Source organism: Oncorhynchus kisutch, linkage group LG7, assembly GCF_002021735.2.
Source record: "Oncorhynchus kisutch isolate 150728-3 linkage group LG7, Okis_V2, whole genome shotgun sequence".
Taxonomy (NCBI): domain Eukaryota; kingdom Metazoa; phylum Chordata; class Actinopteri; order Salmoniformes; family Salmonidae; genus Oncorhynchus; species Oncorhynchus kisutch.
This window is the reverse complement of record NC_034180.2, coordinates 35,460,020-35,473,817: the sequence shown is the minus strand read 5'-3', so window position 1 is coordinate 35,473,817 and position 13,798 is coordinate 35,460,020. Positions and strand designations below refer to the sequence as shown.

The 13,798-nt window shown below is 42.2% G+C and overlaps 1 protein-coding gene across 9 annotated transcripts in view; it reads right to left on the bottom strand.

The window, feature by feature from the left end:
* LOC109894537 (inverted formin-2) overlaps positions 1-12,983 on the bottom strand; it is a 29,622-nt gene extending 16,639 nt beyond the window's left edge. For 3 of the 9 annotated variants that reach the window (XR_004210641.1, XM_031829007.1, XM_031829008.1), the window contains exons 1-2: positions 12,772-12,970; positions 4,311-4,722 (exon numbers count right to left, since the gene is read on the bottom strand). Coding sequence is in view for 6 of the 9 variants with exons in the window: in XM_031829007.1 (XP_031684867.1) it covers positions 4,311-4,707 (397 nt within the window). In the remaining 3 variants the exon portion in view is untranslated. The other 6 variants (XR_004210642.1, XM_020488098.2, XM_020488096.2 and 3 more) reach the window with 5 other exon arrangements.
* Between the last annotated feature and the right edge of the window lie 815 nt (positions 12,984-13,798).

Genomic DNA, 13,798 nt, shown 5'->3' with positions numbered 1-13,798 from the left:
CACTCCTATATAAACAACAGATTATCGGACACGCAACAAGAACGTCTGATTTCATTATTACTGAAACAGGATCCAAGTGGTATATATAAAGATCCAGTCCATTTAAAAAATTGGAGGTCTCTTAAACTTCAGTGTTGTGATGGAAAAATTCTAGCTAAATGCTTGGCACATAGAATTTAAAAGGTTTTTGTCAGATATTATTCATTCTAATCAGACAGATTTTTTACATGGACGATACATTGGAGATCATTTAAGACGAGTACTGGAAACAATAGAATACTATGGATTATCTGGGAAACCAGGCATGGTTTTGTCACTCCCTGACCTTAGAGATCCTTTTTATGTCTCTATTTTGGTTTGGTCAGGGCATGAGTTGGGGTGGGCATTCTATGTTTTGTGTTCTATGTTTTCTATTTCTGTGTGTTTGGCTGAGTGTGGTTCTCAATCAGAGGCAGCTGTCTATCGTTGTATCTGATTGAGAACCATACTTAGGTAGCCTTTCCCACCTGTGTTTTGTGGGTAGTTGTTTTCTGTTTTGTGTCTTTCTGCACCTGACAGGACTGTTTTGGTTTTCGTTCATTCTCTTTGTTATTTTAGTTATTTCAGTGTTCAGTTCAAATAAAAGTATGAACATGTACCACACTGCGCTTTGGTCCACACCTTCTTCCACAGATGATCGTTACAGAACTACCCACCACCAAAGGACCAAGCAGTGTGGCCAGGAGAGGCAGCCCCAATAATTTATTTTGGGGGGGCACATGGGACGGTCGGCGGAGCAGAGGATGGAACCAGAGCCAGTCAGGGTGAAATTGGAGGTGAGCGACGACAGCAAAGCAGAAACAGTGAAGGAGTTGATGGGGAGATTGGAGGAGAGAGGAATGAGAGAGTTGCTGTGTTGGTGCATGAGGCACGACATCCGCCCGATGGAGCATGTCCTCGATTTGATGTCACCTGAGTCAGCTCTCCATTCTCGTCCTGAGGTGCGTGCTAGCCGTCTGGTGAAGACTGTGCCAGCCCCAAGCACCAGGCCTCCTGTGCTCCTCCCCAGCCCTGCACGTCTTGTGCCAGCTTGGCGCTACAGATGTCCAGCACCTGGTGCTCTACATTCCAGCTCCCCACATCTGCCAGACTAGGGTGAGGATCCAGCCAGGAGGATGGTGCCAGCCCTGCTCTCCAGACCTCCAGTACGTGTCCTCGGGCCAGGATATCCCCCGCCGGCTCTAGGTACGGTTTCCCCAGTTCGCCAGGAGATCCCAATGCAGCCTGTTCCAGCTCCCCGCACGTGCCGGGCTAGAGTGGGCATTCAGCCTGGAGGAGTGGTGTCAAGGCTACGCACCAGATCTCCGGTGCTACCCCACAGCCCGGTCTGTCCTGTGCCTCCTCCACGGACCAGCCCTCCTGTCCGGAGCTGCCAGAGTCGCCCTCCTGTCCGGAGCTGCCACGCTGCACTTTGGTCCACACCTTCTTCCACAGATGATAGTTACAGGTTTTCATAGCTGATTTTGAAAAGGCTTTTGATAAAGTACGACTTGAGTTTATATATACAGTTGAAGTCGGAAGTATACATACACTTATGTTGGAGTCATTAAAACTTGTTTTTCAACCACGTTCGAGAAGTGCAAATCAATCTCAGAACAACAGCAAAGGACCTTGTGAAGATGCTGGAGGAAACAGGTACAAAAGTATCTATATCCACAGTAAAACGAGTCCTATATCGACATAAACTGAAAGGCTGCTCAGCAAGGAATAAGCCACTCCAAAACTCCCATTAAAAAAAGCCAGACTACGGTTTGCAATTGCACATGGGGACAAACATCGTACTTTTTAGAGAAATGTCCTCTGGTCTGATGAAACAAAAATAGAACTATTTGGCCATAATAACCATCTGGAGGAAAAATGGGGATGCTTGCAAGCCAAATAACCCCATTCCAACCGTGAAGCGCGGGGCTGGCAGCATCATGTTGTGGGGGTGCTTTGCTGCAGGAGGGACTGGTGCACTTCACAAAATAGATGGCATCATGAGGGAGGACAAGTATGTGGATATATTGAAGCAACATCTCAAGACATCACTCAGGAAGTTCAAGTTTGGTCACAAATGGGTCTTCCAAATGGACATTGACCCCAAGCATACTTCCAAAGTTGTGGCAAAATGGCTTAAGGACAACAAAGTCAATGTATTGGAGTGGCCATCACAAAGCCCTGACCTCAATAGAACATTTGTGGGCAGAACTGAAAAAGCGCATGTGAGCAAGGAGGTCTACAAACCTGACTCAGTTACACCAGCTCTGTCAGGAGGAATGGGCCAAAATTCACCCAACTTATTGTGGGAAGCTTGTGGAATGCTACCCGTAACGTTTCACCCAAGTTAAACAATTTAAAGGCAATGCTCCTAAATACTAATTGAGTGTATGTAAACTTCTGACTCACTGGGAATGTGATGAAAGAAATAAAAGCTAAAATAAATCATTCTCTACTATTATTCTGACATTTCACATTAAAATAAAGTGGTGATCCTAACTGACAGAAGACAGGGAATTTTTACTCTGATTAAATGTCAGGAATTGTGAAAAACTGAGTTTAAATGTATTTGTCTAAGGTGTATTTAAACTTCTGACTTCAACTGTATATGTGTAAATGTCTGAATGCTTATGTGTCTATATATACATAAATATATATTTTAAAATGTATATGGTGGATAGGAAATGATGCAGACAATTACATTGATGGAAGCAACAATCTATCAGCAATATTAAAGCTGATCCACCCCCTAATTTTTTTTTATACAAATAACAAAAAAAGAGTGCAAACCTGTCATCAAGGCTAAGGGTGGCTACTTTGAAGAATCTCAAATATAAACTGTATTTTCATTTGTTTAACACTTTTTTGGTTACTACACGAATCCATGTGTGTTATTTCATAGTTTTGATGTCTTCACTACTATTCTACAATGTAGAAAATAGTAAAATAAAGAAAAACCTTGAGTGAGTAGGTGTGTCCAAACGTTTGACTGGTACGGTATATACACTACTGTTCAAAAGTTTACTTGTTTTTGAAAGAAAAGCATTTTTTTTTGTCCATTTAAATAACATTGAATTGATCAGATATACAGTGTAGATATAATTAATGTTGTAAATTACTTATGTTGCTCGAAATGGCATATTTTTAATGGAATATCTACATAGGCGTACAGAGGCCCATTAATAGCAACTATCACTCCTGTGTTCCAATGGCACGTTGTGTTAGCTAATCTAATTTTAAAAGGCTAATTGATCATTAGAAACCCTTTTGCAATTATGTTAGCACAGCTGAAAACTGTTATTATGATTAAATAAGCAATAAAACTGGCCTTCTTTAGACTAGTTACGTATCTGGAGCATCAGCATTTGTGGGTTCGATTACAGGCTCAAAATGGCCAGAAACAAAAAATAATAATCTGAAACTCGTCAGTCTGTTCTTGTTCTGAGAAATGAAGGCTATTTCATGCGAGAAATTGCCAAGAAACTGAAGATCTCGTACAACGCTGTGTCCTACTGAGCAAGAGGACAAGTACATTAGAGTGTCTAGTTTGAGAAACAGACGCCTCACACGTCCTTAACTCGCAGATTCATTAAATAGTACCCGCAAAACACCAGTCTCAATGTCAACAGTGAAGAGCCGACTCCGGGATGCTGGCCTTCTAGGCAGAGTTGCAAAGAAAAAGCCATATCTCAGACTGGCCAATAAAAAGAAAATATCAAGATGGGCAAAATAACAGACACTGGTCACCAGATCTCAACCCTATCGATCTGTTGTGGCAGCAGCTTGACCGTATGGTAGGTAAGAAGTTCCCATCAAGCCAATCCAACTTGTGGGAGGTGATTCAGGAAGCATGGGGTGAAATCTCTTCAGGTTACCTCAACAACTTGATAACGAGAATGCCAAAAGTCTTCAAGGCTGTAATTGCTGTAAATGGAGGATTCTTTGACAAAGCAAAGTTGGAAGGACACAATTATTATTTCAATTAAAAATGGTTATTTATAACCTTGTCAACATCTTGACTATATTTCCTTTCATTTTGCAACTCATTTTATGTATGTTTTCATAGAAAACAAGGACATTTCTAAGTGACACCAAAATTTTGAACTAACACAACGTGCCATGTATACTGTATATATATTTTTGTTTTGTGCACACATACTTGATATCCTGTTTCATAAGCCCATACGGGCTGGGCACCAATTGGTGTACGAGGCGGAAATAAAATAATTAAATCATCAGTGGAACACATTTTTAAACACTGCATTTCTCCTCATTCCTAGGTGATGTAGAACCTTGAGAGAGTTTGCGGATGTAGCCCTCATTCTCCACGATAAAGTGGATCCCAGCCGAGGAGTTCATGACGGCCCGGACACAGCTGACACAGGTAAGCTGCAGCAGGGCATCTGTGATGCGGGAGCAGCCCCTCCCAGATAGCCTGTCCAGGGCCTCCAGCAGCAGGTCCAGCCCACTCAGCTCCAGGAACTGGACCATCCAGGACTCCTCGCTGCCCTCCAGACGACGCTTCAGCCCAGAGTAGTTGACCACACTGGGCACCTGGAGCATGCGGATGCACAGCTCTGGGTCGGCACTCTCCAGGTTGGCCTCCAGCTGGGTGTCTGAGTCCTGGGAGGAGCCCAGATGGCCCCTCACCGCCGCCCACTTCCTCTTCCCATCCGTCTTCACTGACATGGTGATGGAGAGGGTCTGTGGACGGAAGTTAAGGTAGTTTAATTAATTAAGGGGGCAAGAGGTTCAGTTCAGCATCATAGTGAACATAAACCTGTTTACTATAAAGTGCTGAAAAGGGTGAAAAGTGAATTTTCTTTTGCCGTTCATAGTCAAACTGTTATTGGCATCGTTTTGTGCAAACAAGCCATTAACTATTTGACCTGCAGATGGACTTTTGCATAAATATGCAGGACAACTAGTCCCCATTAGAATTGTTTCAGGGCATTCCTGTCTAAAGGATGCAAGCCTTTATCACAACATAGCACATTCATAAGAAATGACAGCTCTGCACATTGTGGGACAAGTGAATGATATGTCAGCAGTCCTGTCGTCATTAGTCCTGCCAAACATCCAAACTTAATCCTGCAGTGAAAGGGAAGCGACTCGCTGTCAGCTAATCAACAGCAAACACAAAGACAGGCATGACAAAGACTGTGCATATTCATGGGAGATATTATTCTGTGTATATACTCTATTTTCAATTACATCCAACCGTAAACAAGGTTTTGAGTAATAGTATCACTGTGAAGAGAAAAATACCACCCAGGATATTAATAAGCTCATCTGATCTCAGACCGTGAGTGGCACATTTTGATCACACAAGTGACCTTTTCTGGGATAGCCCCAGAACACTGCTCCCTCACAGTACCATGCACCACTACCAGATACGCACAACATCTCTTGCAATGTGTAACCAGCAGAGGAGGCTGGTAAGAGGAGGATGGCTCATAATAATGAATAGAATGGAATTAATGGAACCAGGCGTTTGGTGTGTTTGAGACCATTCAATTTATTCCGTTCCAGCCATTACTATGAGCCCATCCTCCTCTTACCAGCCTCCTCTGCTGGTTACACATTGCAAGAGATGTGTGCCACCAGCCACCACTGGTAATCGGTGTATGCAAGCGCCCACACTGACTGGGTAGGGATTGAGTCTAAAAAAGGGCGAAATTCCCAGAAATACTTCATCTGTAGTTGCAAAGTGTGACGTGATGATCTAGCAATCTAATGAACATATTAGAGGTAGAATTTTCCTCCCAAAATGCCTTTAATTATATCACACTTGCCAAGACTAACCTAAAGAGATGGTATTGGAGAGGATAAATATAAACAATAAAATTGCAGCTCTGGATGCAGCTCTCCAACACATGGCCTTAGCTAAGGAATCTGGGCTATGTAAATAATGTTTCTGTGTTGAGTTTAATGTAAAAGGCTCTCGAACAATCTACGCAGAATAACAAAGGGGTAAAAACACTGGGTACGGATGATAAGATTCCACCACAGTGGGAATTTAGATGGAACTCAAGTCAACCCTGAAATGCAAGAAACTGTAAACTCCTACAAATTGGATTTCCATTCAGTTCTCAAGTTCCCTATAATTCAACAGGCAAAAAAAGGAGCTGTTCTATTCCAGACACGTTTGTGGCGTGGCTGATTCCACCCCCCGATTTGGGCTGCCAGTGTGACAATGTTACCATGGCAGCCAGGCCTTCTCCTCCTCCGTCAAAAAGCTCTGTTCATTAGCTACAGAATGGGTAGAATGTCTCCTGCTTCACTGGCTGCTTTCTGATATCTAATGATATTTATACTCAAGCATTTGAACACCTTACAAGGATCTACAATCTATTCAACTGTACAAAGTGATGTACAGTAGGGTCCATGGTAAATAGAAGGGTTGTTTCACCAATTCTGTGCCTTTTCAGTAGTTATATTTTACATTTTTTATTTCACCAAATGTTACCATTCTGTCATAAAACGCACATGTTCAATAAAAAAAAACGCATTTCAGTAAGTGCCTATTAAGTGCCAAATAAAGTAACAGAGTTGACGACTTAAATCATCCACAAATCCCCTTGTGACAGGGGGAATCGAAAAATGTATTATTGTTTTATTTTTATGCTGCTGCAGTGGATAGTGGCCATTTTACGGGCTCCTGACCAATTCTGCTATTTTGTTTTTAATGCTAATCTGACATTTTTTTGTACATAATGTCTCTGCCATCACTTCCTATGACCCAAAAGGCTTCTGGACATCAGAACAGTGATCACTAACCTCGATTTGGATGAAGATTTCTACTTCAACGAGTTGGCAGCTCTGGACGTTTACTCCAGACCAAGCTCTAATCCCCGGGACTCAAAAGAGGAGGCGGTAGCGAAAAAGAGGCAGGTGAGGCGGTCTCCTAACGAGATTAGTTCGGCAAACAAATAGACCGCCATTGACCTGTGTTCTGTTGTCGAATGTGCAGTCACTGGAGAACAAACTGGATGAACTCCGTTCGAGACAATCCTATCAACGGGACCTGAAGAACTGTAATATTATTTGTTTCTCTTGGCTGAACAAGGACATGGATAAAATATATCTTGCGGGTTTCTCCATGCATTGTCTAGACCAGACGGCAGCCTCGGGTAGGTAAGCATAATGGGTAGGGGTGTGTCTCTTTGTCAACAGCAGCTGGTGCACAATCTCTAATATTAAGGAAGCCTTGAGTTTTTGCTCGCCTGAGTTAGAATACCTCATTATAAGCTGCAGACCATATTACTCACCAATTTTTCGTAGCTGTCTATTTACCACCACAAACCGATGCTGGAACTAAGACCACACTCAACGAGCTGTATAGGATCATAAATAAACAAGAAAATGCACATCCAGAGGCGACGCTTCTCATGGCCGGTGATTTTAATGCAGGGAAACTGCAGGGAAATGCAGGGAAATAATTTTTACCAGCATGTCAGCATCACCTTTACTCCACACACAGAAATGCATAAAAGCCTCTCCCTCACCCTCCATATGGCGAATCTGACCATAACTATATCCTACTGATTCCTGCTTAAATTCAAAACAGGAAGTACCAGTGACACGCTCAATTCGGAAGTGGTCCGATGAAGCGGATGCTAAGCCACAGGACTGTTTCACTAGCACAGACTGGAATATGTTCCGGGATTCATCCAATAACATTGAGGAGTTTACCACATCAGTCACCTGCTTCATTAATGAGTGCATCGACGACATCTTGCCCACAGTGACCATACGTACATATCCAAAACTGAAGCCATGAATAACAGGCAACATCTGCACTGAGCTAAAGGCTAGAGCTTCCGCTTTCAAGCTGTGGGACATTAATCTCGATGCTTATAAGAAATCCCGCTACGACCTCCGCCGAGCCATAAAAACAGGCAATGTGTCAATAGAAGGCTAAGATCAAATCCTACTATGCCAGCTCTGACACTTGTCGGATATGGCAGGGCTCGCAAACTATCATGGATTACAATGGAAAACCCAGCCACGAGCTGCCCGGTGACATTAGCCTACCAGACGAGTTAAATACCTTCTATGCTCTCTGAGACAAGCAACACTGAACCATGCATGAGAGCACCAGCTGTTCCGTACGACTGTGTGATCTCACTCTCTGTAGCCAATGTGAGTAATACCTTTAAACAGGTTAACATTTACCACGGGGACAGATGGATTACCAGGATGCATACTCAAAGCATATGCTGGTCAGCTGGCAAGTGTCTTCACTGACATTTTCAAACTGTCCCTGATCCAGTCTGTAATACCTACATGTTTCGAGCAGACTACCATGGTTCATGTGCCCAAGAACACCAAGGTAACATGTCTAAATTATTATCGCCCTGTACCACTCACATCTGTAGCCACTGTTGGGTTATGAGAATATGAAATATACTTATTCGTGTCACTGAGGGAGTGCTTAGGTTTAGAGGGTCTACACCAGAAGTTAATGGTTATCTGTAGGAGGAAGGTATATAGTGTGTGCAATTAAGCTTGGAATGTGCTGAGTGCATGGAAGCGATCACATGTGGCAGGCATTGATAAGGGGAGAGAGCCATAGATTAGTGATGAAGGGGGGTTGAGGTCAGGTCAGGTCACATTAAGGGAGAAAGAAAAGTTTATGGCCCAGATTATTTAGTGTCCTGCAAAGTAGTAAAGATACAATGTTTGTGCAGATGTGTAGGAGGTGAAGGGTTAAATATCAGTGCTTGTGTGAAAATGTTTTTGCTAATGCAGCTGTATTAACCCTCTGGGATGAATAAACTTGGTCTAAAGCTTTCATAGTGCCCGTTGAGTTTTACTCTGAGAATTAGAACCTAACACCACGAAATGCTTTGAAAGTCTGATCATGGCTCACATCAACACCATCATCCCAGACACCCTGGACCCACTCCAATTTGCATAGCGCCCCAACAGATCTTTAGATGACACAATCTCTATTGCACTCCACACTACCCTCTCCAACCTGGAAAAAAGGAATACCTATGTGAGAATGTTGTTCATTGACTACAGCTCAGCGTTCAACATGACACTGCCCTACAAGCTCACTAAGCTCAGGACCCTGGGACTGAACATCTCCCTCTGCAACTGGATCCAGGACTTCCTGACGGGCCACCCCCAGGTGGTCAGGCTAAGCAACAACACATCCACCGCAATGACTCTCAACACGGGTGCCCCACAGGAGTGTATGCTTAGTCCCCTCCTGTACTCCCTGTTCACCCACGACTGCGTGGCTGCGTACGACACCAACACCATCATTAAGTTTGGATGAGAAAGCCTTTAGGGAAGGAGGTCTTCCATTCAGATTTATAGAATTGTCCATGTGGTCTATAATAAAGGACACTTTAATATAACAGATTTTTCAAATTCAATATTTGTGCACAATTTCTACTTAAAATATCAAATGAATGCAAAATAAACTAATTTCTTGGAATGACCCAGAATGATTTAGTCTATGTGAATTCCACAACATCAGTCATGAACACAGTCATGGAGACATCAGAAATCCATGAACATCATGTAGGGTTCCCTACATAATTCAGCAGGACTTTCCAACATGGGTCATGCAGTTTTCAGTAGGAATTAGGAAGGAAGGGCATTTCCTGAGACAGGAAACACAAGAAAAACATGCTGCCACAGCAAGATTTGGTGTTCCTCTTTTTAAAATGTTGTTCCTCACACAATGCTGACCTGATCTCAGTTAGAGAGAGAGAGAGCTTATGTTTATAAACATACATCTGGACCAGTTGTGGGTCATCTAGATAAAAAGGGAGAAAGGGGCATTCTTTTTTAGCTTGTTGCTTCTGCACATTCTTTATGCTCAGTGACAGCTCCCACATAGCCACACTCACATTGGCTTACTCACTGCAGGTCAGGAATACACTCATATGGTACTCAAGGGAAGCAGCCTACATTAAAACAACTCAACCCACTATTCTACTGTAAAAACTAAGTTCTATTATATAATAAAAGATTATCCCAATTGATTTCCTTGTAAGCACTCAGCTCATGCATACAGCGTAGATAAATCTGCCTCTATTTTCAAAGGAAAGATTCCAACAATCTATGAGTTTGTTCTTATCACTTTGAGTGCAGGTATTTTTTGTGTAAGCCAAACAGAAGAAAGTAAATAAACTACAACATGGCTGGGGTAAGAATTGAGCCACATGAAGCCCAGTGTTTATGGAATGTATCGTATTTGTTGTCACTGGAATGCCAGACTTGACCATGAGTGACAGACCCAGGTCATCTCAGAGCAAACATTGCTGCCTACAGTTAAGTTGACTGTAGTGTTTCCATAATGCAGACTTAATCCACTAGAAAAGCTAATTCAAAAATATATAACTCTAAAAGATCAAGATGGATTACCTGGGATTATCTCTATGTTGTTTGAGCATCTCCAATCAGCCTGCTCAACATAATTGTATCTGTGACTTATTTTCCCCCCCAAAAATAATGTGTTGGCGATGTCCATCTCCTCACTTGCACTACTAGGAGTAGTAATGAGAGATTTCACATCTGGTATTAATTTTCTAGAACTAGTAGCCTGTAATAAATGTATCACTATCTTCATTGATGTTGCGAATTTGAAGAGGTTGAATTTAAACCTTGTTCATGTTATTGACTTCAATGTTAAGACCTGTGAGTTCAGAGCAGATGTCTGAAAGGAGGAGTAACAATCGTCAAGAATTCTTGATGAGCTAATAGCGCAGGCGTTGTGTTGATAAAACTTTGGTAGCGTTTTCCTCAGGTTTCCTTGATTAAAGTCCCCAAGCTACAATAAATATTGTCTCAGGATATGCGGTTTCCAGTTTGCACAAAGTCCAGTGTAGTTTCTTGAGAGCCATCGTGGTGTCGGCGTGAGGGGAAAGATACACGGTTGTGACGATAACCCGAAGAGAATGATCTGTTATGGCAATGCATTACAGTGGGAATTTGAGATCTGCAGTAAAGCTATGTGAATACTATAGCAACCCACAGCTGTGAGGATGAGAGAGATTATAAGAATGCTGCTGACCTGCAAAATGACTAACCAAAATCTAAAACTGACCCTTTACCTAATTTTAACCAATACTAAAATGAAATGTTGGTTTGCAGGTCAGGAGTGTCCATATAGCCTTTTCCTTTGAGGGTATGCTGTGAGTCACATAGCCCTGAGTGGGCTGCTTTTGCTTAATGGCAATTACACATAGTGATATTTCAGTGCCCTCTCATCCTGATTCTCAGGACTGGCGCTATAGCTTTTTGGGGACCCTGAGATTTACTTGGAGGGTTCCCCACCTCGTGGAAAAACAGTGCCCCCCCTCTTGACATTTATTTCCTGCAATTATATACATAATTGCTCTGGGGTGTAGAGAAAATGTTTCAGATTTAGAACACATTTTCTGCAATTCTACACATGTTGCAATGAGGTGGAGAGAAGACTTTGCAATTACATAACACCTTTCATGCAAGTCTACTCATTTTGCCATGGGGCAGAGAGAGGAAAGGTGCAGTTGTATAGATAATTTCCTGCAATTCTACCAAATTTGCCATTTGGGGGAGATTTTTTCCCCTCCATTTTAAAGAAAATGTTCTGCAATTTCACACATTTTGTAATGACTTATGCCATGTTAATATGATATCTGAGTGGGAATGACGAAAAAAATCTATGTGGGCCCTTTGGAGGTCAGGGCCCCTGTGCACGTGCCCTGTGTGCCTGGTCGGTATTCGGCCATGATTACTACAAGTTTAGATATCTGGCTAGACTAATTACCAATCTTAAAACTGTTAGCTGACATGGCTGATTAATTCAGTGACTGGCATAACACGAGAGAAACTGCTGATGCACAAGGAAATGTAATTCTATATTTATTTATATTATTTTGGTCAGGGGCCCCCCTTATGCCTAGAACGGGCCATGCTGGTTATAATGATGGCGTTGAGCATGCCTTGCCTTGAACAATAAATTCATAGAGGTGCATACAACATTCCTGAGATCATGCTTGCATGAAAGGGCCACCAGAAGGTGATGTTAATAAGCAGAGCCTTATAAAAACAGGGCTAAGGTCTCCAACTAAATTTGGACAGTGTATCCCAACCTGGTTACTGTTAAACAGTGCAATGCACAAGCATGATTTTATTAGCTGGATGTGAATATGTTAAAAATGCATCATAGGCCATATGTAGACCACATCAGTCTGTGTTTCTGTCAAAAGGGACCAAAGGACTCCATTGATGTAACTTGACCTGCATCACCCACAAGCAGTCCTCGTGACTATGGGAAACATTAAGGAGATGTTTGACAATTTCCAAAATGCATTATGTCAGGATATTCACTCTTGTAATAATCTGTTAAAAATAAAAAAGGGATAATGGGGGATGTGATGTCCATTAGATGAATTGCCATCTGTTAAATATTTATCAATACAGGTAGGCTAGACTTATGTCAGTAATATTACTCTTTCGAACAGATGTGAAAATGTGTTTCTGTTTGATAATTAAGTGAAGTAAGTACTCTAGTGCTACGGATTCCAATGTTGTGGAACTGTCTTTATTTTGCGCTCTCGACGGCTCCCATTTTCATGGTGTCACTGGGAACATAACGGGAAAACCTATCACCGGCTTATAATGTCGAATTCAGATAATTTATCGTTAAAGAAATTCACTTCGTTGTCTGAAGTTCTCATAAATAGCCCACCGATGAGCTAAAAGACAATTCCCCTTAAATCGCGCGTTTCCAGCTGCGCTGCTTACCTGATCTTATGCCAAAATAACCACTTGAAGAATCGCGTCCTCCGATTGCGGACAGACAACGTATCTTTCCAGCTTCCAAGCGCCTTTTTTATTTCGTGCTTTACCAGGATACCTCTGTACAATGTATGTAGAGGTTAAGTGGAGAATGAGTGAGGATGGTTAGGGGAATTTCAGTTTGGTCGTGGACCTCATCGTGAGCACAATGCACAACTGGATGGCCCCTCCCACGCCCTGCTCTATTGTGTCATGGGGTTTTAAGATAGGCAGACCTCACACAAATGTAGAATGCTTGGTCATTGTTATTACACAAGTGGAATAGAGACAAAAACAACCTTATACCAACAATTATTATTATTACTTAGAAAATAACATAATATTGGTATACATTATCTGAGAACTCCAGAAAGCTTTGCATGCTTATTTTCATCTCTTCGAAGTTACTGAGATTTTATTTGATCTAAAAGTCTCACTAAACTTGGTCCAAGCTCACGTATGTTGCGGTGGAAGAAAGGCTAGATCAGGTGGCTGCCCTGCTCTTGCCCTTAGTTTGCCTCCTGCCCCTCCTATCACCTTGGGTACACTTTCCTGAAAACAATGACACTATACTTTGCTTAAAGCTATTTGTGGTGACATCAAAATGAGGGGTGTTGTTGAAAGCAAAGTCATCAGACATTGGATCATCTCGAACAAATCAGAGTATTTAAGCCAATTCCGATAAAATAAAATAAAACTTGTTATACCCATGTGTGTTCTGGCTCTGGCCCTGGCCCAACCCAACGGTTTCTGGGACTAGATGATCTAGAATGGTTTTCCATTCTAGAAATCGTTGGGGAGGTACTCAGATCCAGACTCATTGCAGAGAACAAACTAACATCTGTGGCGTGGCATAGCGTTTGGCCTAGTGTTTGGCCGGAGCAAGGAGTTCAGGTAGCAAGGCTAATGAATTTAAGGACTGACCATCCATACGATTAAAATACAAATGTCCACCATGTTTTAAAGCTATACAGCGGTTGTGTACCATTACATT